Here is a 27704-nt window from a genome sequence, read left to right as displayed (position 1 = left end):
TGGAGCTGTAATCCTTTGAACAATGTTACCATGGAAACCATAAGAGCATCTGTCAAATGTAAATATTATGACAAAGACAATCTGAAGAGGCGGCTCAAAGAAATTGTAAGTAAAGGCTTATTTCATTATCTCATATATTTGTAATAATTCATACTGATGTTTAATAATTCACTTTACAAAATGTAGAATCATGTCATTACTAAAACTTCAACATGTGAAGCAGAAATCATCCCTCTGTTTCATGAATCTCATTTATTTCTGTTAAAAGTGCTGGAAGTTTACAAAGCATCTGTTTAAATGCATAGTTAGTTTATGAAAACTTTCTAAATGAAAAACAGAAATGAAAACTTTTCAGAGAACGTATTTAATCCTGGCTGACATAAAGCAGGAAGTTAAGACGGTTTTAAAATCTTAATGTGTGAAATCAGGTTGTCTCTAATAAATATCTGGTTTCAACTACATCTGGAACTGCTGCCACTGCTGCACAAATATCCTAAATTCAATTTTACATGTTATGAATGTTTGTTTTACGTAGGACTGAAATGGAGAAACTTTGCCAGGAAGAGAAGGCATCACTGGAAGAGGTTAGTTATTAAAACTTGTGGGAACTAAGTGCTACTTTTTTGTTTTTAATAGTCTTTCTGCTTTTACTTTGAATGTTCTCTCTGTGCATGAATGGGATTTCTCTGGGTACTCTGGCTTCATGCCAAACCTCAAAAACATGACATTTATTTTCATTTGGGTTTTCTGAATTGCTATAAGTATGAGTGTGTGTGTGTGTGTGTGTGTGTGTGTGTGTGTGTGTGTGTGTGTTTATATGTGTGTGTGTGTGTGTGTGTATATGTGTGTGTTTGTTGGTCCTTTATGTCTCTTTGTTGCCTGGTGACCTGACCTAACAAAACCCAAATCTTTATGTTTTCTTACAAAAGAGATCTGAAACCTTTATAGTCTAAAGAACCATTTTTGCCTTCAGTCCAGATAAAAAACAACAACAAAACATTTTTAGAGCCAAAAATGTTTCCTGACTTATTTTGATAAAAATCTAACTAAGTAACTAATTAAGTAAAATTACAGGATAGTTTTCAATTCAATGACAAGAAAAACAGATTATAAAATACTAAGCTAGAACTTTTCTTGTCCTTCTGTTGTGGAAATTCAATGCAATTGTTCTGTTGTATATTACTGGTGACTGTGGCTCTGTGGGTAGAGTAGCTGTTTTGTGATCAGAAGGTTGTAGGTTCAATTCCGTGTTCCTCCTCTTACATGTTGATGTACCCCTGGGCAAGGCACTTACCCCCTACTGATGTATAAATGTGTGAGAGTTTGAATGGGTGGATGTGACTCCAGTGTAAAGCACTTTGAGTGGTCAAAATGATTGGAAAAGATCTAAATAAGTTCAGTCATTTACCGTTTTATTAAAATGTACTTTTGTCATTATGTCTAGACTAAAAGACAGTCGGTTGGTTTTTCTGCATTTTTAACTAAATTATTAGGAGCCATTATAAAATGTCCAAAGAGCCACTTGTGGGGCCACAGGTTCCAGACCTCTAGTCCACCTGAGAGAAAGGCAAATTTATACTTTTGTATTTGATTAAACTAAACGGGGAGATGTGTTAGGATGCTTTTAAACTTTGCAAAGCAATAAAGCTGTTGACTATCAAAGTGTTTGTGTATCATATTTACTGTTGGTTATAATTACTGTACTTCCCTTCATAGAACCAAACCTGCACAAACCCAGGAGAACATGATGATGAAGCCTCAGTTGGTCCCAGTGATGGACAGCAGGTTCAGCCCAGCCAGAGGCTGCAGAAACAACACCGTTGTGACACGTGTCTGAAACATTTCAGAAGGAAGTGGTATCTGAAAATTCATCAATGCATTCACACTGGAGAGAAGCCCTATCTCTGTGACCAGTGTGGAAAGGCTTTCATTGAGAAGGGTTCTTTTAACAGCCATCAGCGAATCCACACTGGTGAAAAGCCTTATAGATGTGATCAGTGTGAGAAGACATTCAAAGATTCCTCTGGGCTGAAGCAACATCAGCGAATCCACACTGGTGAAAAGCCTTATAGATGTGACCAGTGTGGAAAGGCTTTCAATCAGAAGGGTGATTTTAACAGCCATCAGCGAATCCACACTGGTGAAAAGCCTTATAAATGTGATCAGTGTGAGAAGAGATTCAATCGTTCCTCTGGGCTGAAGCAACATCAGCGAATCCACACTGGTGAAAAGCCTTATAAATGTAATCAGTGTGAGAAGAGATTCAAATGTTCCTCTGGGCTGAAGCAACATCAGCGAATCCACACTGGTGAAAAGCCTTATAAATGTGATCAGTGTGAGAAGACATACAAAGATTCCTCTGGGCTGAAGCAACATCAGCGAAACCACACTGGTGAAAAGTCCTGATCCACATAAGACAGCAGCAACATCTGGAATGTGAGGGAATTTCTGTCTCTTCCTTTCTTCTATCGCTATGGCGACAGCAGTCGATGCTGTCAGTAACATTTATATCAATAATAATAACAAGCATGCAAACAAATTGTCATGTCGTCCTTTTGTTGTAGCAAAAACAAAGATGCTGTCAGGATCTGGGGTTGTTTGAGTTTGGTTTTGTAATTTTGGCATATTTGGTGTTCCTTAGATTTTTCTATTTTTGCCTTGTTTTCCACCACCACCGACTGAAAGGCCCCCGTTAGTTTTTAACCGTGTTGGTGGAACAACCAAAACATTCAGACTTTGAGAACGAAGACCATGAGCAGCAGAATATTTAGTTAAAATCTGACAAACGTAATCAGGAGCCTGGTCTTGTAATGTTCTGTATGTCAGCAGAAGTACTTTAAAACAAATCTTAAAATCACCTGGAAGCCAGTGGAGTGAAAATGGAACAGGAGAGATACGACAGAATTTATTGGATGTGGTGAGAAGTCTGGCTGCTGCGTTCTGTATTGATTGCAAAGGTGAAATTGAGGATTTATCCCGAAAGTTGAAAATAGCATTGCAGTATTCCTGAGGAGATGACATGAAAGCATGAATGATTTTCTCCAGGTCAACTCTGGAGACCATTTGTCTAATCTTAGAAATGTTTGTGAAATGAAAGAAATAAGAACGGGAAGCAGCCTTAATGTGAGTCGAAGCCATTTGATTCATCATAATCATCCAACCTTTCTCATCCAAACAGGAACCTGAACTGGGAATGCATATCATATTAATACATGACTGTGCTGCATAAACTCCTGTACCTGAGTGGCCCTTAGAGGATCAATTTGAACTGGAAGAAATGAAGGAAACAAGATGTGGAAATGATATTCATGACGGCTTGTGTTCACAGCAGGAATGTGTGTATTTTATCAGCTGTCATCTGATTTATGGGTTATTTAAATCACTTTATATATATTTATATCAGCCGTCATGCCGCCCAGCAATGGCCCAGTCAAAGTCTGAGACGTCTCCTTTCTTCCTCTTTCTGAGGTTTTGAATTCCAGCTTATCTTCCTCACCACATCCAGAAACCTACATGCTTTTATTTGCATTTGGCTGGAAACTAGAGGTGGGCGGATAGATGCAAAATACTGATATTGATTTCCAAGTTGTTTTTTCTGATCAATACTAACATGACAAGAAGGAAATATTGTTTAATTTTTGTACTGCAGTTTCTCAACTCTTACTAAAAACTGATTTTTTGATTGGGTCTCAAATTATATTGTAACCCATGTTATTTTAGCAGTAAATAACTTCAAAGTGGTCTGAAGCCACAGTAATATCCATCCATCCATCCATTTTCTTACACCCTTCGTCCCTAATGGGGTCGGGAGGGTTGCTGGTTCCTCTCCAGCTGCGTTCTGGGCGAGAGGCGGGGTCACCCTGGACAGGTTGCCAGTCTGTCACAAGGCAACACAAAGACATACAAGACAAACAACCATTCACACACACCTAGGGAGAATTTAGAGAGACCAATTAACCTGACAGTCATGTTTTTGGACTGTGGGAGGAAGCCGGAGAACCCGGGGAGAACCCACCATGCACAGCGAGAACATGCAAACTCCATGCAGAAAGACCCCGGGCAGGAAATCGAACCCAGGACCTTCTCGCTGCAAGACAACAGCTCTACCAACTGCGCCACTGTGCAGCCCACCACAGTAATATGCTACAGAATATGAACTAGAACAACCAGAAGAAGAAGAAAAAAAACGTTTTGTGGTCAATTTACTGACAAAACTTTTCCTTTCAACATTTTTCAAGAATTAGTTTTCATCTATGGTAAATTTTTTGATTCCTGTGTGTCTGGATCCCGAAGAATTTTTTGTTTTTTTGAGATAAAATTTCTTTCTTTTTCTTGCTGTGAATCTCCGGTGACTTCTGCGCTATAATTAGCTTTGTTAGCTATCAATTAGCCACCAGCTAATATTTTGCTATTATGCAATAAAAGTTATACTGCAAATGTAATTTTATAGTTTCATTGTTAAAAGGGGAAAAAAACAATCGGAGATACTTGTTTATGGGTAAGAATACATGTTTACATGTTTTGTATGTGAATTAGCAATGCTTATAATGGCTAACTCACAAAAGCTATTCTGCTAATATTACACATCTTGTTGAAATGCTGATACTGATAAAGTATTTAGTGACAGTGAGTTATTTATTCCACTGTATGGAATTTAATAGTGCTAAAAAAAGATATTGATGTCAATTCAGTGAATAATATTTTATGATGTTTTGTTGAACTGAAATAAAAAGTTATTTATTACAGCTGGAAATCATTTTATCTACACGGAGTGAGGAGATAAAATTTCACTGAAGTGACTTAGAATCACATATGGCACGATAGTGAAAGATGTTTCTGCTACATGCAGGTTGTTTTTTTTTTGTGTTGAGAGACAGAAGAAAGCGAGCCAGGATCCACAAGAGGATTCACATTGTGTCCACTACGATGCCAAAGAAGTAAACTTCTTCTGTTCCACTAGATCGGTGGGATTGCACATATTAACACTACCCGGGTAGCTACAAAATAACATTCAGATCTGAAAACTGAACTGAAAACAAATCAAAGAAAAAGAAACTCTTGAACTTGACTGACTTGACTTAGGACTATTAAAAGGAAACATTGACTATTTTGTTTTGTTAGTGTTATTGTCAAAATGTGTAATAAATGTGTTTTGTTCAACACATTGTTTCCCTTGCTCCTCCTGACTTGAACCGAGTTCTGATACGTTATTTGATTATAAAGATTCATAGTCACCGATCCCCTTGTCGCAGGTTAGTAGATCTTACAATATATTTTTTTGTTTAGGAAAAAATCCACACACATTTCAATTGTTTCTGTTACTTGTGTAAACATGTTAAAGTATTTTGTAAAATACAAACTTTAAGGTTTGAACAAAATAAGTCAAAGGAAAACGCACCAAACACCAAAAGATCAGAAGTTTGATAAATCAGTGTTAAAATCAGCGACACCGGTCCGGTATTTACATGGTTTCAGATTGATATAAAATAAATTAGAATAATAAAATACACAGTATCGTACAACTCTATTAACAACAATTTGAACAACTGTAGCAAATAAAGTCGCTGGTGTGTACAATGGTGAGAGGTTGGATAAAGTTAACATTTATTAATAATTTAATCTGAATAAAAAAACAACAACATATTTTATTGGATTGGCTTGGTTAGGTTTTATGTCTCTAAATCAGATTATTTTACATATTTTCGGAAGGAAAATATAATATAAATAGAAAACTTGACGTTTCAGTGAAAGACCCCCAAACAAACCGGTATCTATATTATTGTTCAAAATTGTTTATAGTGAAGCCATTTTATAACCGATGTTGTGGCGCCCTCTGGTGTCTGAGGAGTATTACTACAGAATGAAGCGGTTCTCAATGTCGACCTGAACTTCAAGCATCAACTTCCAGCAAAATTGTTTGATAAAATCAAACATAACTCACAATATTATGATCCATGATTGAATGTGATTGTTTTTTTTTTTTTTGAAGAAAAAATACCTAAAACACAGGTTTTATAAGTGTTGCTGAAGCAAAGTCCTAAAATGTATTTGCTGCAGAGTTTTGCTGCCAGCGTATTAAAGCTGAATAAATAAAGAAAAACAACTACTTTGACATTCTTTAGCTTCAACAGTGAAGGTTGTACAAATATTAGGCTGCCCTCATTAAATATTCTATTTACGGCCGTTCACAGGTTCTTGTCACTTTAAATTATTTTGGTATTTTTAAGTTTCAAAAAAAGTCTAAGAAGTTGACCCAATGGTTACTTCAAACAGGGAAAAGTTGGTCAACATGGTCAAAAGTTTGGAAGTTGAAGCAAGGGCGTAAATCCCCTCTCATTATTGGGGGGGAACATAAACAGGAACATTTCTTGAGCACAAAGTTAAAGTTTAATGTAACTCCTCCACACTTTGGACATCTTTGTTTTCCCCTACATGCTGCTGTGATGTGTTCATATCTCTGGCATTTATAACACCTGAGAGGAGGAGGGATTTACAGCCATACAGGAAAGCACATACACCCGACTTTTACCCTTTCAGGAAGAACATTTGTTTGAAACTCCAACATTACAGAGAGACTTTCCACTCTTTCACCTTCAACTGTTCTCATCATTCTTTTAATTTTGCTGACTTCACCTCCATAAATACCGCATCTGAACTTTTCTAGATCTTCCCCCGCTGGAATACTTGTGATCACCCCTCTTACTACTTTATCCTCTCCCAAAATCTTTATCTAAGTAATCATTTTTTTGCAAAATTACTCTGGGTGTTCATCACTTTGTTTTTCTGTTCTTCCTTTCTCACTGTAACCAACAGATTCCCATCTCTAAGGATCTTAGCCAATGACAGCTCTCCAAACTTCTTTTTTTAATTATCTCAACAGAGCTAACGGACTGAGTTGAATACCTTCATCCTCCTTCCTCCATTTACTACTTTGAGTCTCTGACAAGTTATCTTCTTTTCACTCCTTTCCCGATCCTCTACTACCACGCACTGGAGTCCAGTCACCTAAATCCATCTCATCATCTCCATCATCCTCAACCATAGCAGTCCAGTCACATCCAGTTTTATGCCAGCCGCCCAAGATCAGCAATTGTTGTGTTGATTCTGCTCTGTCAACTTCAGATTCCGCTCCAATCTGGACCCAGACAAGATGCAAATGATAGTTTTAATAAGGAAGTGTACAGAAATCCAGGCAGCACAGGTGAGCAAAGAGACAAGGTAAACACAGACAATGGTAGCACTGGTAGCACTGGTAGCACTGGTAGCACTGGTAGCACTGGTAGCACTGGTAGCACTGGTAGCACTGGCACCAAAGTCAACACAAAGATCCAGCAGGGAAATCCAGACACTCTGGATATAAATACACAGGGAAGGTAATCAGGGGAAACAGGACACAGCTGGGATCAATCAAGGGGTGGAAAAGACGATACAGGAACTAAATTAACACACAGAAAACCCAAATCTTCACATTTTATTTATTTTAGTGCCATTACTGGAACAAGGTCTCAAAACAACAATATTATTGTTTATCACAAAAACTTCTGGGACAATTGATCGTCCAGTAAAGTTTGTTATCGAGACAGGTCTAATTACTAACCTGCTTTAGCATTCAGTTTTCACCCAAATGAGCAGAATTTCCTCTGAATTCACTGCATTTAGTTATTAAAGCAGTAGAGTCACAACACAAAGCCAGATCCAAACAGTCCCACCAAGAAAATCAGCTTCACGAAGGATTATTTGATCAAAACTCTTGAAATACCTTTTGCGGCTGAGTAATCCCAGATCTGTTTTCTTATCTTTGCACCTGTTGAAGCTTTAATACCTTTAATGTCCCTCAAGTTATACGAGACCTGAAATATTTAATAAAACTTTGCATCGTGGCTCCATGACAATCAGGATCTCTGATTTGTGCTTTTAGATTTGCTGCGTTATAGGCGTTACCTTGGATTGGCTGCAGGTGAGCTGAGCTCCGCCGCCATGTTCTGCTTCTCCTGTACGCCCAGAACAGCTGCAGGCTTCACATTCAGGCATTTATATGAATAAATGAACCGATCCGATCCGAGCCGCATCAGGGAAGTCCCCCTCAGAGGGACAAAGAACCCTGATGTGGAACCAGAAAGATTTAGCAGGATTAGGATTGAGCAGCAGCAGTATTAATATTGGTCTACAGTAGCACATGTAGTGACTGTGCTCAGTTACAGCAACATGCACATGTAAAGACCAGACTTTGTGTTTTTGCAGTGCATCACCCAAAATGCAAATAAGCATCTGAAAATTGTGAAAATAGATTATTTTTGCTAATAATGCAGACAACAACCTGTTTCTGTGGTTTTCATGTAAATATTGTCCTCCAGATTATTTCTTTATTCTAGCAGGAAACTTAAAGTTATTTTGGTCGAGTTTCTAGTCCAAATATCTTAGAACACTTTAAATAAGACAAGCTAACTTGAAAGTAACTTTTCAGCAAGATATGGAGGATTGTTTTTAATAAATCCTTAATATTGATGACAAAGTACTAGTTCTATTGGCTGATGAATTAATTTATGGGAAAAATGGCTTTAAGAGTTTAAATAATCTGCCAATAATTCCATATTAAGAAATCATTGATTTAAAACAATCTATATCTTGCTAAAAAGTTACTCGTATGTTAGTTTTACATATTTCAAGTTTACTCAAATATTTGAACTACAAAATAGAGACAAAGGAATTAGACCAGAGGATATTTACTTATACTGATCGTGCAACCCTGAACAGGAGCATCTAGTTTATAAACTTTGAATAGATCAACATTAGATTATTTTTCTTCTTCTTGCTCTTTCCTTTGGTTTGTTATTTTGTTTGTATTTCCTTTTAATTCCTATAAAGCACTTTGTATTGCCTTGATGCTGAAAATGTGCTATAGAAATAAAATTACTTTTATCTTTACGGGGAAAAAAATGGTAATATTTTGTGTTTTTGCAGTGAATCCTGACATCGACTTTCTCAGGAATGTCTGACTTTTGTTTCTCATGATTTACAATAAACTGCTTAAAATTTTACGTTTAGTTTAATTACTTCAGTCTTAGTATCACATTAGCTTAGTTGTCCAGGGGGTTGCAACCCAGAGGGCTGCGGGCCGTTACCATGGCGATCCGGGTCGGGCACACGGGGCAACGCGGCCGGAAGGAACGGGCCGCCATATTTTATCTCAGGATCCATATGCACCACATTTAGTGATTGTTGTTGTGATATTTCTGCCACTCCGACAGAATAAATAATTCGGTTTTCCTCCGTCTCTTTTAGCTTTTGCATCCTCGTATAAACACAGAGGCACACACATACGAATGCAGCTTGTTTTAAAAGACGTGACATTTACAAAACAAAACATAACAAATATAGTCATTTGTTACAACTATGGTTACATTAAGATCTAAAATATCCAAACAACCTGTCTCCATGGAAACAGTACTGCATGCATCATAACAAGTTTCCAGATCTGTTAAAATAAAATAGATTTTACATTAAAGTGAAACTTTCTGGTGCACAGAAGAATAAAGTCTGTAATTGGCCTAATCAGATGGATGAATGTTTTTTAAAAAAATACATAGAGAGTTAAATGTTTATGGAGCTGTAATCCTTTGAACAATGTTACCATGGAAACCATAAGAGCATCTGTCAAATGTAAATATTATGACAAAGACAATCTGAAGAGGCGGCTCAAAGAAATTGTAAGTAAAGGCTTATTTCATTATCTCATATATTTGTAATAATTCATACTGATGTTTAATAATTCACTTTACAAAATGTAGAATCATGTCATTACTAAAACTTCAACATGTGAAGCAGAAATCATCCCTCTGTTTCATGAATCTCATTTATTTCTGTTAAAAGTGCTGGAAGTTTACAAAGCATCTGTTTAAATGCATAGTTAGTTTATGAAAACTTTCTAAATGAAAAACAGAAATGAAAACTTTTCAGAGAACGTATTTAATCCTGGCTGACATAAAGCAGGAAGTTAAGACGGTTTTAAAATCTTAATGTGTGAAATCAGGTTGTCTCTAATAAATATCTGGTTTCAACTACATCTGGAACTGCTGCCACTGCTGCACAAATATCCTAAATTCAATTTTACATGTTATGAATGTTTGTTTTACGTAGGACTGAAATGGAGAAACTTTGCCAGGAAGAGAAGGCATCACTGGAAGAGGTTAGTTATTAAAACTTGTGGGAACTAAGTGCTACTTTTTTGTTTTTAATAGTCTTTCTGCTTTTACTTTGAATGTTCTCTCTGTGCATGAATGGGATTTCTCTGGGTACTCTGGCTTCATGCCAAACCTCAAAAACATGACATTTATTTTCATTTGGGTTTTCTGAATTGCTATAAGTATGAGTGTGTGTGTGTGTGTGTGTGTGTGCGTGTGTGTGTGTGTGTGTGTGTGTGTGTGTGTGTTTATATGTGTGTGTATATGTGTGTGTTTGTTGGTCCTTTATGTCTCTTTGTTGCCTGGTGACCTGACCTAACAAAACCCAAATCTTTATGTTTTCTTACAAAAGAGATCTGAAACCTTTATAGTCTAAAGAACCATTTTTGCCTTCAGTCCAGATAAAAAACAACAACAAAACATTTTTAGAGCCACAAATGTTTCCTGAAATATTTTGATAAAAATCTAACTAAGTAACTAATTAAGTAAAATTACAGGATAGTTTTCAACTGAATGACAAGAAAAACAGATTATAAAATACTAAGCTAGAACTTTTCTTGTCCTTCTGTTGTGGAAATTCAATGCAATTGTTCTGTTGTATATTACTGGTGACTGTGGCTCTGTGGGTAGAGTAGCTGTTTTGTGATCAGAAGGTTGTAGGTTCAATTCCGTGTTCCTCCTCTTACATGTTGATGTACCTCTGGGCAAGGCACTTACCCCCTACTGATGTATAAATGTGTGAGAGTTTGAATGGGTGGATGTGACTCCAGTGTAAAGCACTTTGAGTGGTCAAAATGATTGGAAAAGATCTAAATAAGTTCAGTCATTTACCGTTTTATTAAAATGTACTTTTGTCATTATGTCTAGACTAAAAGACAGTCGGTTGGTTTTTCTGCATTTTTAACTAAATTATTAGGAGCCATTATAAAATGTCCAAAGAGCCACTCGTGGGGCCACAGGTTCCAGACCTCTAGTCCACCTGAGAGAAAGGCAAATTTATACTTTTGTATTTGATTAAACTAAACGGGGAGATGTGTTAGGATGCTTTTAAACTTTGCAAAGCAATAAAGCTGTTGACTATCAAAGTGTTTGTGTATCATATTTACTGTTGGTTATAATTACTGTACTTCCCTTCATAGAACCAAACCTGCACAAACCCAGGAGAACATGATGATGAAGCCTCAGTTGGTCCCAGTGATGGACAGCAGGTTCAGCCCAGCCAGAGGCTGCAGAAACAACACCGTTGTGACACGTGTCTGAAACATTTCAGATGGAAGAGGTATCTGAAAATTCATCAACGCATTCACACTGGAGAGAAGCGCTATCTCTGTGACCAGTGTGGAAAGGCTTTCATTCAGAAGGGTGATTTTTACAGACATCAACGAATCCACACTGGTGAAAAGCCTTTTAGATGTGATCAGTGTGAGAAGAGATTCAAAGATTCCTCAAATCTGAAGCGTCATCAGCGAATCCACACTGGTGAAAAGCCTTATAGATGTGATCAGTGTGAGAAGAGATTCAATCAATCCTCAAGTCTGAAGTGTCATCAGCGAATCCACACTGGTGAAAAGCCTTTTAGATGTGATCAGTGTGAGAAGAGATTCAATCGTTCCTCAAGTCTGAAGTGTCATCAGCGAATCCACACTGGTGAAAAGCGCTATCTCTGTGACCAGTGTGGAAAGGCTTTCATTCAGAAGGGTGATTTTAACAGCCATCAGCGAATCCACACTGGTGAAAAGCCTTATAAATGTGATCAGTGTGAGAAGACATTCAAAGATTCCTCTGGGCTGAAGCAACATCAGCGAAACCACACTGGTGAAAAGCCTTATAGATGTGATCAGTGTGAGAAGAGATTCAATCGTTCCTCAAATCTGAAGCGTCATCAGCGAATCCACACTGGTGAAAAGTCCTGATCCACATAAGACAGCAGCAACATCTGGAATGTGAGGGAATTTCTTTCTCTCTTCCTTTCTTCTATCGCTATGGCGACAACAGTCGATGCTGTCAGTAACATTTATATCAATAATAATAACAAGCATGCAAACAAATTGTCATGTCGTCCTTTTGTTGTAGCAAAAACAAAGATGCTGTCAGGATCTGGGGTTGTTTGAGTTTGGTTTTGTAATTTTGGCATATTTGGTGTTCCTTAGATTTTTCTATTTTTGCCTTGTTTTCCACCACCACCGACTGAAAGGCCCCCGTTAGTTTTTAACCGTGTTGGTGGAACAACCAAAACATTCAGACTTTGAGAACGAAGACCATGAGCAGCAGAATATTTAGTTAAAATCTGACAAACGTAATCAGGAGCCTGGTCTTGTAATGTTCTGTATGTCAGCAGAAGTACTTTAAAACAAATCTTAAAATCACCTGGAAGCCAGTGGAGTGAAAATGGAACAGGAGAGATACGACAGAATTTATTGGATGTGGTGAGAAGTCTGGCTGCTGCGTTCTGTATTGATTGCAAAGGTGAAATTGAGGATTTATCCGGAAGCCAGTGGAGTGAAAATGGAACAGAGAGATACGACAGAATTTATTGGATGTGGTGAGAAGTCTGGCTGCTTTATTGATTGCAAAGGTGAAATTGAGGATTTATCCCGAAAGTTGAAAATAGCATTGCAGTATTCCTGAGGAGATGACATGAAAGCATGAATGATTTTCTCCAGGTCAACTCTGGAGACCATTTGTCTAATCTTAGAAATGTTTGTGAAATGAAAGAAATAAGAACGGGAAGCAGCCTTAATGTGAGTCATTCATCATAATCATCCAACCTTTCTCATCCAAACAGGAACCTGAACTGGGAATGCATATCATATTAATACATGACTGTGCTGCATAAACTCCTGTACCTGAGTGGCCCTTAGAGGATCAATTTGAACTGGAAGAAATGAAGGAAACAAGATGTGGAAATGATATTCATGACGGCTTGTGTTCACAGCAGGAATGTGTGTATTTTATCAGCTGTCATCTGATTTATGGGTTATTTAAATCACTTTATATATATTTATATCAGCCGTCATGCCGCCCAGCAATGGCCCAGTCAAAGTCTGAGACGTCTCCTTTCTTCCTCATTCTGAGGTTTTGAATTCCAGCTTATCTTCCTCACCACATCCAGAAACCTACATGCTTTTATTTGCATTTGGCTGGAAACTAGAGGTGGGCGGATAGATGCAAAATACTGATATTGATTTCCAAGTTGTTTTTTCTGATCAATACTAACATGACAAGAAGGAAATATTGTTTAATTTTTGTACTGCAGTTTCTCAACTCTTACTAAAAACAGATTTTTTGATTGGGTCTCAAATTATATTGTAACCCATGTTATTTTAGCAGTAAATAACTTCAAAGTGGTCTGAAGCCACAGTAATATCCATCCATCCATCCATTTTCTTACACCCTTCGTCCCTAATGGGGTCGGGAGGGTTGCTGGTTCCTCTCCAGCTGCGTTCTGGGCGAGAGGCGGGGTCACCCTGGACAGGTTGCCAGTCTGTCGCAGGGCAACACAAAGACATACAAGACAAACAACCATTCACACACACCTAGGGAGAATTTAGAGAGACCAATTAACCTGACAGTCATGTTTTTGGACTGTGGGAGGAAGCCGGAGAACCCGGGGAGAACCCACCATGCACAGGGAGAACATGCAAACTCCATGCAGAAAGACCCCAGGCAGGGAATCGAACCCAGGACCTTCTTACTGCAAGGCAGCAGTTCTACCAACTGCGCCACTGTGCAGCCCACCACAGTAATATGCTACAGAATATGAACTAGAACAACCAGAAGAAGAAAAAAACGTTTTGTGGTCAATTTACTGACAAAACTTTTCCTTTCAACATTTTTCAAGAATTAGTTTTCATCTATGGTAAATTTTTTGATTCCTGTGTGTCTGGATCCCGACGAATTTTTTTTTTTTTGAGATAAAATTTCTTTCTTTTTCTTGCTGTGAATCTCCGGTGACTTCTGCGCTATAATTAGCTTTGTTAGCTATCAATTAGCCACCAGCTAATATTTTGCTATTATGCAATAAAAGTTATACTGCAAATGTAATTTTATAATTTCATTGTTAAAAGGGGAAAAAAACAATCGGAGATACTTGTTTATGGGTAAGAATACATGTTTACATGTTTTGTATGTGAATTAGCAATGCTTATAATGGCTAACTCACAAAAGCTATTCTGCTAATATTACACATCTTGTTGAAATGCTGATACTGATAAAGTATTTAGTGACAGTGAGTTATTTATTCCACTGTATGGAATTTAATAGTGCTAAAAAAAGATATTGATGTCGATTCAGTGAATAATATTTTATGATGTTTTGTTGAACTGAAATAAAAAGTTATTTATTACAGCTGGAAATCATTTTATCTACACGGAGTGAGGAGATAAAATTTCACTGAAGTGACTTAGAATCACATATGGCACGATAGTGAAAGATGTTTCTGCTACATGCAGGTTGTTTGATTATTTTTGTGTTGAGAGACAACGCATGAAGAACGGCGAGCCAGGATCCACAAGAGAGGATTCACATTGTGTCCACTACGATGCCAAAGAAGTAAACTTCTTCTGTTCCACTAGATCGGTGGGATTGCACATATTAACACTACCCGGGTAGCTACAAAATAACATTCAGATCTGAAAACTGAACTGAAAACAAATCAAAGAAAAAGAAACTCTTGAACTTGACTGACTTGACTTAGGACTATTAAAAGGAAACTTTGACTAATTTGTTTTGTTAGTGTTATTGTCAAAATGTCTAATAAATGTGTTTTGTTCAACACATTGTTTCCCTTGCTCCTCCTGAGTTGAACCGAGTTCTGATACGTTATTTGATTATAAAGATTCATAGTCACCGATCCCCTTGTCGCAGGTTAGTAGATCTTACAATATATTTTTTTGTTTAGGAAAAAATCCACACACATTTCAATTGTTTCTGTTACTTGTGTAAACATGTTAAAGTATTTTGTAAAATACAAACTTTAAGGTTTGAACAAAATAAGTCAAAGGAAAACACACCAAACACCAAAAGATCAGAAGTTTGATAAATCAGTGTTAAAATCAGCGACACCGGTCCGGTATTTACATGGTTTCAGATTGATATAAAATAAATTAGAATAATAAAATACACAGTATCGTACAACTCTATTAACAACAATTTGAACAACTGTAGCAAATAAAGTCGCTGGTGTGTACAATGGTGAGAGGTTGGATAAAGTTAACATTTATTAATAATTTAATCTGAATAAAAAAACCCAACATATTTTATTGGATTGGCTTGGTTAGGTTTTATGTTTCTAAATCAGATTATTTTACATATTTTCGGAAGGAAAATATAATATAAATAGAAAACTTGACGTTTCAGTGAAAGACCCCCAAACAAACCGGTATCTATATTATTGTTCAAAATTGTTTATAGTGAAGCCATTTTATAACCGATGTTGTGGCGCCCTCTGGTGTCTGAGGAGTATTACTACAGAATGAAGCGGTTCTCAATGTCGACCTGAACTTCAAGCATCAACTTCCAGCAAAATTGTTTGATAAAATCAAACATAACTCACAATATTATGATCCATGATTGAATGTGATTGTTTTTTTTGTTTTTTTGAAGAAAAAATACCAGAAACACAGGTTTTATAAGTGTTGCTGAAGCAAAGTCCTAAAATGTATTTGCTGCAGAGTTTTGCTGCCAGCGTATTAAAGCTGAATAAATAAAGAAAAACAACTACTTTGACATTTTTTAGCTTCAACAGTGAAGGTTGTACAAATATTAGGCTGCCCTCATTAAATATTCTATTAACGGCCGTTCACAGGTTCTTGTCAGTTTAAATTATTTGGGTATTTTTAAGTTTCAAAAAAGTCTAAGAAGTTGACCCAATGGTTACTTCAAACAGGGAAAAGTTGGTCAACATGGTCAAAAGTTTGGAAGTTGAAGCAAGGGCGTAAATCCCCTCTCATTATTGGGGGGGAACATAAACAGGAACATTTCTTGAGCACAAAGTTAAAGTTTAATGTAACTCCTCCACACTTTGGACATCTTTGTTTTCCCCTACATGCTGCTGTGATGTGTTCATATCTCTGGCATTTATAACACCTGAGAGGAGGAGGGATTTACAGCCATACAGGAAAGCACATACACCCGACTTTTACCCTTTCAGGAAGAACATTTGTTTGAAACTCCAACATTACAGAGAGACTTTCCACTCTTTCACCTTCAACTGTTCTCATCATTCTTTTAATTTTGCTGACTTCACCTCCATAAATACCGCATCTGAACTTTTCTAGATCTTCCCCCGCTGGAATACTTGTGATCACCCCTCTTACTACTTTATCATCTCCCCAAATCTTTATCTAAGTAATCATTTTTTTGCAAAATTACTCTGGGTGTTCATCACTTTGTTTTTCTGTTCTTCATTTCTCACTGTAAGCAACAGATTCCCATCTCTAAGGATCTTAGCCAATGACAGCTCTCCAAACTTCTTTTTTTAATTATCTCAACAGAGCTAATGGACTGAGTTGAATACCTTCATCCTCCTTCCTCCGTTTACTACTTTGAGTCTCTGACAAGTTATCTTCTTTTCACTCCTTTCCCGATCCTCTACTACCACGCACTGGAGTCCAGTCACCTAAATCCATCTCATCATCTCAATCATTCTCAACCATAGCAGTCCAGTCACATCCAGTTTTATGCCAGCCGCCCAAGATCAGCAATTGTTGTGTTGATTCTGCTCTGTCAACTTCAGATTCCGCTCCAATCTGGACCCAGACAAGATGCAAATGATAGTTTTAATAAGGAAGTGTACAGAAATCCAGGCAGCACAGGTGAGCAAAGAGACAAGGTAAACACAGACACTGGTAGCACTGGTAGCACTGGTAGCACTGGTAGCACTGGTAGCACTGGTAGCACTGGTAGCACTGGTAGCACTGGCACCAAAGTCAACACAAAGATCCAGCAGGGAAATCCAGACACTCTGGATATAAATACACAGGGAAGGTAATCAGGGGAAACAGGACACAGCTGGGATCAATCAAGGGGTGGAAAAGACGACACAGGAACTAAATTAACACACAGAAAACCCAAATCTTCACATTTTATTTATTTTAGTGCCATTACTGGAAAAAGGTCTCAAAACATTATTCTCAAATATTATAATATTATAACTCAAATATTATTGTTTATCACAAAAACTTGTGGGACAATTGATCGTCTAGTAAAGTTTGTTATCGAGACAGGTCTAATTACTAACCTGCTTTAGCATTCAGTTTTCACCCAAATGAGCAGAATTTCCTCTGAATTCACTGCGTTTAGTTATTAAAGCAGTAGAGTCACAACACAAAGCCAGATCCAAACAGTCCCACCAAGAAAATCAGCTTCACGAAGGATTATTTGATCAAAACTCTTGAAATACCTTTTGCGGCTGAGTAATCCCAGATCTGTTTTCTTATCTTTGCACCTGTTGAAGCTTTAATACCTTTAATGTCCCTCAAGTTATACGAGACCTGAAATATTTAATAAAACTTTGCATCGTGGCTCCATGACAATCAGGATCTCTGATTTGTGCTTTTAGATTTGCTGCGTTATAGGCGTTACCTTGGATTGGCTGCAGGTGAGCTGAGCTCCGCCGCCATGTTCTGCTTCTCCTGTACGCCCAGAACAGCTGCAGGCTTCACATTCAGGCATTTATATGAATAAATGAACCGATCCGATCCGAGCCGCATCAGGGAAGTCCCCCTCAGAGGGACAAAGAACCCTGATGTGGAACCAGAAAGATTTAGCAGGATTAGGATTGAGCAGCAGCAGTATTAATATTGGTCTACAGTAGCACATGTAGTGACTGTGCTCAGTTACAGCAACATGCACATGTAAAGACCAGACTTTGTGTTTTTGCAGTGCATCACCCAAAATGCAAATAAGCATCTGAAAATAGATTATTTTTGCTAATAATGCAGACAACAACCTGTTTCTGTGGTTTGAGGATTGTTTTTAATAAATCCTTAATATTGATGACAAAGTACTAGTTCTATTGGCTGATGAATTAATTTATGGGAAAAATGGCTTTACAGGTTAAATAATCTGCCAATAATTCCATATTAAGAAATCATTGATTTAAAACAATCTATATCTTGCTAAAAAGTTACTCGTATGTTAGTTTTACATATTTCAAGTTTACTAAAATATTTGAACTACAAAATAGAGACAAAGGAATTAGACCAGAGGATATTTACTTATACTGATCTTGCAACCCTGAACAGGAGCATCTAGTTTATAAACTTTGAATCGATCAACATTAGATTATTTTTCTTCTTCTTGCTCTTTCCTTTGGTTTGTTATTTTGTTTGTATTTCATTTTAATTCCTGTAAAGCACTTTGTATTGGCTTGTTGCTGGAAATGTGCTATAGAAATAAAATTAGGAGCGGACTTCCGGTTGGGATGCGTGAGGAGTAGACGCTCTCTTGGACTGCTGCTGCATCTGTGCTTTACATACTTCCCTGAAACCTCATCTCCTTTGCAAAGAGTACAGTATTTGTTTTTTTTTTTAAGTTATTATTTCTCGTAAACTCAAGTTGTCATGTCCAAGACCAAAGGAAAACCCTCTGAACGAGAAAAAGATGCGCCCCCGACTACAGCTAGCATAACAATGGCGGACATTAGCTCGCTCCTTAGCAGTCATAAAGAGGCCCTGTCTGCGGAGTTCAAATTGTCTTTTGAGTCTCTGAACTCCACACTGAACAGCATCAACTCTACTATCACGGATCACGGTCAGCGTATTTGCTCATTGGAAGATAATGCAACTGCTTCTGATGCGCGCTTGCTGCAGGTGGAGAAGGTGTGTGCTAATCTTCAAAAAGAAAATGAGATACTGAGAGCTAAAGTGGTGGATCTGGAGGGGCGCAGCAGGCGCCAAAACATTCGCATTGTCGGCTTACCAGAAGATATAGAAGGTCCCCGGCCATCCTCGTTTTTTTCTCAGCTTTTGATTGAAGTCTTCGGTCAAGACACGCTCCCTTCCCCTCCTGAGATAGATCGAGCGCACCGCACCCTCGCCCCCAAGCCCGCTCCGGGATCCCGTCCTCGCCCTGTTATCCTGCGCTTCCACAGATTCCAAGAGAAAGACCTGATTATCCGCGAAGCCCGCAAGAGGGGTGCACTGTCTTACCAGGGGCATAGGATCCGCTTCTATGATGACTACAGTCCAGAGGTTGTGAAGCAGCGCTGCGAATACAGAGGTGCCATGACCGAACTGTACAAGCGGGGATACAAGCCGGGATACAAGCCGGCGTTGCTATTTCCTGCAAAGTTGCGCATCACACTCCCGAACGGAGATAAGAAGTGGCTCCCGTCGGCCGCGGATGCGGCTAAATTCGTCCAGGATTTGGGTTAGGCTTAAAAAAACAAAAGCCCAGGTACATCCTTTGTCTTTGGAAATCTAACATTGGTTTCTGGTTTCTTTTCTCTTTTCAATTGCGATTTATTTTCCTAATTCATTGCGGCTTGTTGGGCCTATTTGTTAGTGAATAATACTGTAATACATTACATATACGCAGCTTGATCATTCGAAGCTGTAAGGAATGAGGTTCGAATCTGTCTGTTTTTTCATAACGCGATGGCTAGTAGCTGGGATTTAGGAAGAAGGAAGTAATAAAATATGCTGATAGGTTTATCAGAGTTTTGGTGCCAGCCTTTTGCGACACCTTTTTTTTCTGTTTTTCTTTTCTTTTTCCTTTTGGTTTTCTCTTCCCTTTTTTTTTGTGTGTGTATTTTGCGGGTCTCCTTTATCTGCATGTACTGATGCTACTCATTACATATGTGCTACATTTCATAGCTCTCTGTCATTTTCATATATATCACACCTAGGGTACTATGCCAAGTATTAACGCCCCATTAGCACCAGAGGATTCTTTAAGATTTGTCAGTTGGAATGTGAAAGAGTTGAACTCTCCTATAAAGCGTAAAAAAGTATTCAATCACCTAAAACATTTAAACACAAAATTGCTTTTACAGGAAACACACTTAAAAATGTCAGACCAGCTCAGGCTTCGCTGTGGTTGGGTTGGCCAGGTGCATCATTCATCATTTAATAGCAAGGCACGTGGGGTTGCTATTCTAATACATAAATCTGTTTCCTTCTCGGTGACCAAAGTCATATCAGACCCTAACGGCCGCTATGTTATTGTCCTGGGAAGAATTAGCAGCAGCAATTTGGCATTAGTAAACATATATGGTCCAAACTGGGATGATGAGGACTTTTTCAAAAAAGTTTTCTTCTCACTTCCTGATCTAAATAACAGCCAGCTCATTCTTGGGGGTGACTTTAACTGCTGCCTTGACCCTTTACTTGACCGTTCCTCAAGCAAGTCACATTCAGTCTCCAAGTCATCCAAAGTTCTACATACATTTATGCAGCAATATGCAGTCTCAGACGTTTGGCGATATTTTAACCCTAACACCAGAAAATTTTCCTTTTTTTCCCCAGTGCATTCTACTTTCTCTAGAATTGACTTCTTTCTTCTTGATAACAAACTGCTCTCCTCAGTCAGGTCATGTTGCTATAATCCCATTGTAATCTCAGACCACTCTCCTGTCATCTTGGACCTCTCTCTCCCAGGCAGACCTGCTTCACGGCCACCGTGGCGTTTTAAATCCGTTTTACTCAATGATACTGTTTTTGTCAAAACCATGAATGACCGTTTAGACCTGTTTGTCTCCTCTAATGTTACCCCAGATGTATCAGCTGCAACAATTTGGGAGACATGTAAGGCATATTTACGGGGGGAGATAATCGCTTACTCATCATATCTTAGAAGAACAACCACACAAAAAAGTCTTACCCTATCTAAAGCCATATCTGACCTGCAAACAAAATGTGCAGAGTCCCCTGTTCCAGACCTTATAAAAAATCTGTTGATAAAAAAGGCTGAATTTGACACTCTAGCCTCTGACACAGCTGTGGCACTATTATTAAAATCCCGTTATAGTTATTACGAGTTTGGTGACAAGCCCAGCAAAATTCTTGCTCATCAGATCCGACAGAGAGCTTCAAACCAGCACATCGCTGAGATCAACATCTCCAATGGGACTTCTATTAATCCACAAATTATCAACAATCAGTTTAGAGACTTCTATTCTGCTTTATACACCTCAGAGTGTTCACCCGATCATGCTCAATATGAAAGTTTCTTTGATAGTTTTACTATCCCTACGATCGATCCAGAAACTGCCTCTGATTTAGACAAGCCCTTTACACTCGCTGAGGTTAAGAGTGCTATATTATCAATGCAGAGTGGAAAATGCCCTGGACCTGATGGCTTTCCATCAGAGTTCTATAAGGTCTTTTCTGACAAGCTATCTCCCCTTCTGCTTAACATGCTTAAGGAAGCAGGTGAATCTGGTGCTCTCCCTCTCACAATGCGACAAGCTACTATTTCGCTTATCCTAAAGAAAGATAAAGACCCACGAGTCTGCAACAACTACCGGCCAATTTCATTGCTCTGTACAGATGTCAAGATTTTGGCAAAAATGTTGGCAAAACGTCTGGAAGTAATCATGACCAAAATCATCGACTCTGACCAGACAGGCTTCATTAAAAACAGACACTCCTTTCATAATATTAGGCGGTTGCTAAATATAATGTACTCACCTACATCAGCTGATACCCCTGAAGTGATTATTTCAATGGATGCCGAAAAGGCTTTTGACCGAGTAGAATGGTCCTATTTGTTTTACACCTTACGCTTTGGGTTTGGCTGTTCCTTTATTTCTTGGGTCAAACTGTTATATACTTCTCCATTAGCCAGTGTTCGCACAAATAATGACCACTCAGAATATTTTCATCTAGGCCGTGGAACGTCAAGGCTGCCCACTCTCCCCTCTTCTGTTTGCAATTGCTATAGAGCCTTTAGCTGCAGCCCTCAGATCCAGTCCCATGTGCGGCATCACGAGAGGTGGGGTAGACCATAAAGTCTCTTTATACGCTGATGACCTCTTACTCTTTGTCTCAGACCCAGAGACCTCCATGCCTCTGGTATTAGACATGCTTGAGAAGTTTGGACAAATATCTGGATATAAACTGAACTTTAATAAAAGTGAATTATTTCCAATTAATGATGCAGCTACAACCTATCCTCTCACCAGTTTACCATTCAAGATCTCGCTGCAAGCATTTAAGTACTTAGGAATTCATGTAACTAAGAATTACTCTCAACTTTTTAAAGTTAATTCTACTCCCTTACTTGACCAGCTGAATCAGGACTTACAGCGTTGGTCCATGCTGCCACTTTCTTTAGCAGGCAGGATCAGCTGTATCAAGATGAATGTTTTGCCGAAATTCTTGTACCTATTTCAGTGTTTACCAGTGTTTATCCCAAAACATTTTTTTAGGACACTCGATGCTTCAGTTTTTCACTTCATATGGAACAAAAAACCTCCTAGAATACGAAAGAGTATCCTGCAGAAAAGTAAAGAAATGGGAGGGCTTGCCATGCCAAATTTCTTGTGCTATTATCGGTCTGCTAATATTCGTACAATGCTATTCTGGAGCAATGTGAGCTGTGAGACTCCCAAATGGCTACCAATAGAGGAAGCCTCATGTAGCTCTGTTTCCTTGTATTCTCTTTTATGCCTCCCTCCTGCAACTTCTCCTATAACTTACACTAACAATATAATTGTTAAGAACTGCCTCAGAATATGGGCTCAGATTATGCAACATTTTGGGATCCAGAGAATACCTCTTTTATCACCACTAAACTCTAATCCTCTTTTTCCACCTTCGCTCATTGATGATACTTTTTCAGTGTGGAAAAGCCATGGGCTTTTTTCTGTGAAAGATCTATACTTAGATGGTACTTTTGCCTCATTTGCTCAATTATCTTCAAATTTTAACTTACCTGCTGTCCACTTTTTTAGATTCCTACAAGTTAGAGACTTTATTTGTCATCGTGTCCCAGGTTTTCCAATAATCCCTGCCCCCAACATGGTTGATCAACTGCTAGAAATCAGTCCCACTCCAAAGGGTACAATATCAAAAATATACAATCTCTTAATGTCCGATCTGTCTCCTGGGCTTGGCCATCTTCAGGCTACTTGGTCTGATGAGCTTAATATAGAAATTGACAATGAAATGTGGCAAACTATTCTAGAACGCATTCACACCTCATCAATTTGTGCCCGACACAGAATAATTCAGTGTAAAGTCGTCCATAGAGTACACTGGTCCAAAAGCAAACTGGCTCGAATATTTCCGGACGTGGATTCAAGTTGTGTGAAGTGTGGTTTGGGTCCAGCCACTCTCAGCCATATGTTTTGGACTTGTTCCTCTTTATCTCAATTTTGGAAATCTACTTTTGACTCACTCTCTGTAATCACCTCGACCACAGTACAACCCTCTCCACTCATTGCTTTATTTGGTGTCCTCCCCAAAAACCAGTTGCTGTCACCCCATCATGCTGACCTTGTGGCCTTCCTCACACTACTCGCTAGGCGCATTATACTGATGCATTGGAAGAATCCTCTCCCACCCACACACTCTCATTGGATAAAAGATGCACTTTCATTCATAAAACTGGAAAAAATTTGGCATACTCTCAAAGGCTCTGAAATCACATTCTCAAGAATTTGGTCACCATTTCTGGACCAGGTTAAGTCTTTGACATTCGATGTGACCCTATGAGTGATGCTTCCCTTACTTCCAAGTTGTAATGGCAAACACCCATTATAGAAGTTTTATAACAATTTTCGTAGCACAGAATACATTAAGCCATTTAGGTGCCCCGTCTTAGTTGTTTTCTGGTTAATTTATATTTTATCTACTTTATGTTACCTCTGTTTGTTTATTTTATTATTATTTATTTATTTATTTATTTTTTTAGTTTCCTACCCTTTATCCACGTACTTATGGAACTAATTGCAAGGTTTTGTTTGTGTGCCTTGTTTTATTTTTGGTTCTTGTTTTGTCATTTATTGGTTTGTGCCTATTCTCAAAAGTACTGTCTCAAGTATGACTTGAATGTCTATGTATGTTGCTTATTGTTTTGTAAAAATTTGAAATAAAAAAAAAAAAAAAAAGAAATAAAATTACTTTTATCTTTACGGGGAAAAAAATTGTAATATTTTGTGTTTTTGCAGTGAATCCTGACATCGACTTTCTCAGGAATGTCTGACTTTTGTTTCTCATGATTTACAATAAATTGCTTAAAATTTTACGTTTAGTTTAATTACTTCAGTCTTAGTATCACATTAGCTTAGTTGTCCTGGGGGTTGCAACCCTGAGCGCTGCGGGCCGTTACCATGGCGATCCGGGTCGGGGCCCACGGGGCAACGCGGCCGGAAGGAACTGGCCGCCATATTTTATCTCAGGATCCATATGCACCACATTTAGTGATTGTTGTTGTGATATTTCTGCCACTCCGACAGAATAAATAATTCGGTTTTCCTCCGTCTCTTTTAGCTTTTGCATCCTCGTATAAACACAGAGGCACACACATACGAATGCAGCTTGTTTTAAAAGACGTGACATTTACAAAACAAAACATAACAAATATAGTCATTTGTTACAACTATGGTTACATTAAGATCTAAAATATCCAAACAACCTGTCTCCATGGAAACAGTACTGCATGCATCATAACAAGTTTCCAGATCTGTTAAAATAAAATAGATTTAACATTAAAGTGAAACTTTCTGGTGCACAGAAGAATAAAGTCTGTAATTGGCCTAATCAGATGGATGAATGTTTTTTAAAAAAATACATAGAGAGTTAAATGTTTATGGAGCTGTAATCCTTTGAACAATGTTACCATGGAAACCATAAGAGCATCTGTCAAATGTAAATATTATGACAAAGACAATCTGAAGAGGCGGCTCAAAGAAATTGTAAGTAAAGGTTTATTTCATTATCTCATATATTTGTAATAATTCATACTGATGTTTAATAATTCACTTTACAAAATGTAGAATCATGTCATTACTAAAACTTCAACATGTGAAGCAGAAATCATCCCTCTGTTTCATGAATCTCATTTATTTCTGTTAAAAGTGCTGGAAGTTTACAAAGCATCTGTTTAAATGCATAGTTAGTTTATGAAAACTTTCTAAATGAAAAACAGAAATGAAAACTTTTCAGAGAACGTATTTAATCCTGGCTGACATAAAGCAGGAAGTTAAGACGGTTTTAAAATCTTAATGTGTGAAATCAGGTTGTCTCTAATAAATATCTGGTTTCAACTACATCTGGAACTGCTGCCACTGCTGCACAAATATCCTAAATTCAATTTTACATGTTATGAATGTTTGTTTTACGTAGGACTGAAATGGAGAAACTTTGCCAGGAAGAGAAGGCATCACTGGAAGAGGTTAGTTATTAAAACTTGTGGGAACTAAGTGCTACTTTGTTGTTTTTAATAGTCTTTCTGCTTTTACTTTGAATGTGCATGAATGGGATTTCTCTGGGTACTCTGGCTTCATGCCAAACCTCAAAAACATGACATTTATTTTCACTTGGGTTTTCTGAATTGCTATAAGTATGAGTGTGTGTGTGTGTGTGTGTGTGTGTGTGTGTGTGTGTGTGTGTGTGTGTGTGTGTGTGTGTGTGTGTGTGTATATGTGTGTGTTTGTTGGTCCTTTATGTCTCTTTGTTGCCTGGTGACCTGACCTAACAAAACCCAAATCTTTATGTTTTCTTACAAAAGAGATCTGAAACCTTTATAGTCTAAAGAACCATTTTTGCCTTCAGTCCAGATAAAAAACAACAACAAAACATTTTTAGAGCCACAAATGTTTCCTGAAATATTTTGATAAAAATCTAACTAAGTAACTAATTAAGTAAAATTACAGGATAGTTTTCAACTGAATGACAAGAAAAACAGATTATAAAATACTAAGCTAGAACTTTTCTTTTCCTTCTGTTGTGGAAATTCAATGCAATTGTTCTGTTGTATATTACTGGCGACTGTGGCTCTGTGGGTAGAGTAGCTGTTTTGTAATCAGAAGGTTGTAGGTTCAATTCCGTGTTCCTCCTCTTACATGTTGATGTACCCCTGGGCAAGGCACTTACCCCCTACTGATGTATAAATGTGTGAGAGTTTGAATGGGTGGATGTGACTCCAGTGTAAAGCACTTTGAGTGGTCAAAATGATTGGAAAAGATCTAAATAAGTTCAGTCATTTACCGTTTTATTAAAATGTACTTTTGTCATTATGTCTAGACTAAAAGACAGTCGGTTGGTTTTTCTGCATTTTTAACTAAATTATTAGGAGCCATTATAAAATGTCCAAAGAGCCACTCGTGGGGCCACAGGTTCCAGACCTCTAGTCCACCTGAGAGAAAGGCAAATTTATACTTTTGTATTTGATTAAACTAAACGGGGAGATGTGTTAGGATGCTTTTAAACTTTGCAAAGCAATAAAGCTGTTGACTATCAAAGTGTTTGTGTATCATATTTACTGTTGGTTATAATTACTGTACTTCCCTTCATAGAACCAAACCTGCACAAACCCAGGAGAACATGATGATGAAGCCTCAGTTGGTCCCAGTGATGGACAGCAGGTTCAGCCCAGCCAGAGGCTGCAGAAACAACACCGTTGTGACACGTGTCTGAAACATTTCAGATGGAAGACGAATCTGAAAATTCATCAACGCATTCACACTGGAGAGAAGCCCTATCTCTGTGACCAGTGTGGAAAGGCTTTCATTGAGAAGGGTGATTTTAACAGACATCAGCGAATCCACACTGGTGAAAAGCCTTATAGATGTGATCACTGTGAGAAGAGATTCAAATGTTCCTCTGGGCTGAAGCAACATCAGCGAATCCACACTGGTGAAAAGCCTTATAGATGTGATCAGTGTGAGAAGAGATTCAAAGATTCCTCAAATCTGAAGCGTCATCAGCGAATCCACATTGGTGAAAAGCCTTTTAGATGTGATCAGTGTGAGAAGAGATTCAATCAATCCTCAAGTCTGAGGCTTCATCAGCGAATCCACACTGGTGAAAAGCGCTATCTCTGTGACCAGTGTGGAAAGGCTTTCATTCAGAAGGGTTCTTTTAACAACCATCAGCGAATCCACACTGGTGAAAAGCCTTATAGATGTGATCAGTGTCAGAAGACATTCAAAGATTCCTCTGGGCTGAAGCAACATCAGCGAAACCACACTGGTGAAAAGCCTTTTAGATGTGATCAGTGTGAGAAGAGATTCAATCAATCCTCAAATCTGAAGCGTCATCAGCGAAACCACACTGGTGAAAAGTCCTGATCCACATAAGACAGCAGCAACATCTGGAATGTGAGGGAATTTCTTTGTCTCTTCCTTTCTTCTATCGCTATGGCGACAACAGTCGATGCTGTCAGTAACATTTATATCAATAATAATAACAAGCATGCAAACAAATTGTCATGTCGTCCTTTTGTTGTAGCAAAAACAAAGATGCTGTCAGGATCTGGGGTTGTTTGAGTTTGGTTTTGTAATTTTGGCATATTTGGTGTTCCTTAGATTTTTCTATTTTTGCCTTGTTTTCCACCACCACCGACTGAAAGGCC

General features: G+C 38.1%; 2 protein-coding genes across 13 annotated transcripts; both read left to right on the top strand.

The window, feature by feature from the left end:
• LOC122828621 (zinc finger protein 501-like) lies at positions 1 to 27555 on the top strand. 12 transcript variants are annotated; one of them, XM_044112353.1, is made up of 5 exons: positions 1 to 105; positions 536 to 584; positions 1717 to 1923; positions 2092 to 2399; positions 11500 to 12229. In XM_044112353.1, the coding sequence occupies exons 2-5, from the start codon at positions 543 to 545 to the stop codon at positions 12092 to 12094; spliced, it is 1152 nt and encodes a 383-aa protein (XP_043968288.1). In that variant the 5' UTR covers positions 1 to 105; positions 536 to 542; the 3' UTR covers positions 12095 to 12229. The 12 variants fall into 12 exon arrangements, with proteins under 12 accessions (XP_043968288.1, XP_043968286.1, XP_043968293.1 ...); XM_044112351.1 differs by having other exon boundaries at positions 1717 to 2399; positions 11500 to 11744; positions 11913 to 12229; XM_044112358.1 differs by having other exon boundaries at positions 2 to 105; positions 1717 to 2399; positions 11500 to 11660; positions 12081 to 12229.
• On the top strand, positions 24890 to 27555 carry LOC122828630 (zinc finger protein 271-like). The gene is made up of 3 exons (XM_044112375.1): positions 24890 to 25044; positions 25475 to 25523; positions 26647 to 27555. The coding sequence occupies exons 2-3, from the start codon at positions 25482 to 25484 to the stop codon at positions 27418 to 27420; spliced, it is 816 nt and encodes a 271-aa protein (XP_043968310.1). The 5' UTR covers positions 24890 to 25044; positions 25475 to 25481; the 3' UTR covers positions 27421 to 27555.
• Positions 27556 to 27704: the final 149 nt, after the last annotated feature.

Source organism: Gambusia affinis, linkage group LG03 (assembly GCF_019740435.1).
Source record: "Gambusia affinis linkage group LG03, SWU_Gaff_1.0, whole genome shotgun sequence".
Lineage (NCBI taxonomy): Eukaryota > Metazoa > Chordata > Actinopteri > Cyprinodontiformes > Poeciliidae > Gambusia > Gambusia affinis.
Note: the sequence above shows the minus strand (reverse complement) of the source record. Positions and strands in the feature narration are given on the sequence as shown.

Excerpts from the sequence above, each read along its gene's own strand:
- LOC122828630 (XM_044112375.1), top strand. The coding sequence starts at position 25,482 with ATGGAGAAACTTTGCCAGGAAGAGAAGGCATCACTGGAAGAG. Across the intron at positions 25,524-26,646 it reads AGAAGGCATCACTGGAAGAG|AACCAAACCTGCACAAACCC; the intron begins GTTAGTTATTAA and ends TTCCCTTCATAG.
- LOC122828621 (XM_044112348.1), top strand. The coding sequence starts at position 543 with ATGGAGAAACTTTGCCAGGAAGAGAAGGCATCACTGGAAGAG. Across the intron at positions 585-1,716 it reads AGAAGGCATCACTGGAAGAG|AACCAAACCTGCACAAACCC; the intron begins GTTAGTTATTAA and ends TTCCCTTCATAG. Across the intron at positions 2,400-11,499 it reads CGAAACCACACTGGTGAAAA|GCGCTATCTCTGTGACCAGT; the intron begins GTCCTGATCCAC and ends CACTGGAGAGAA.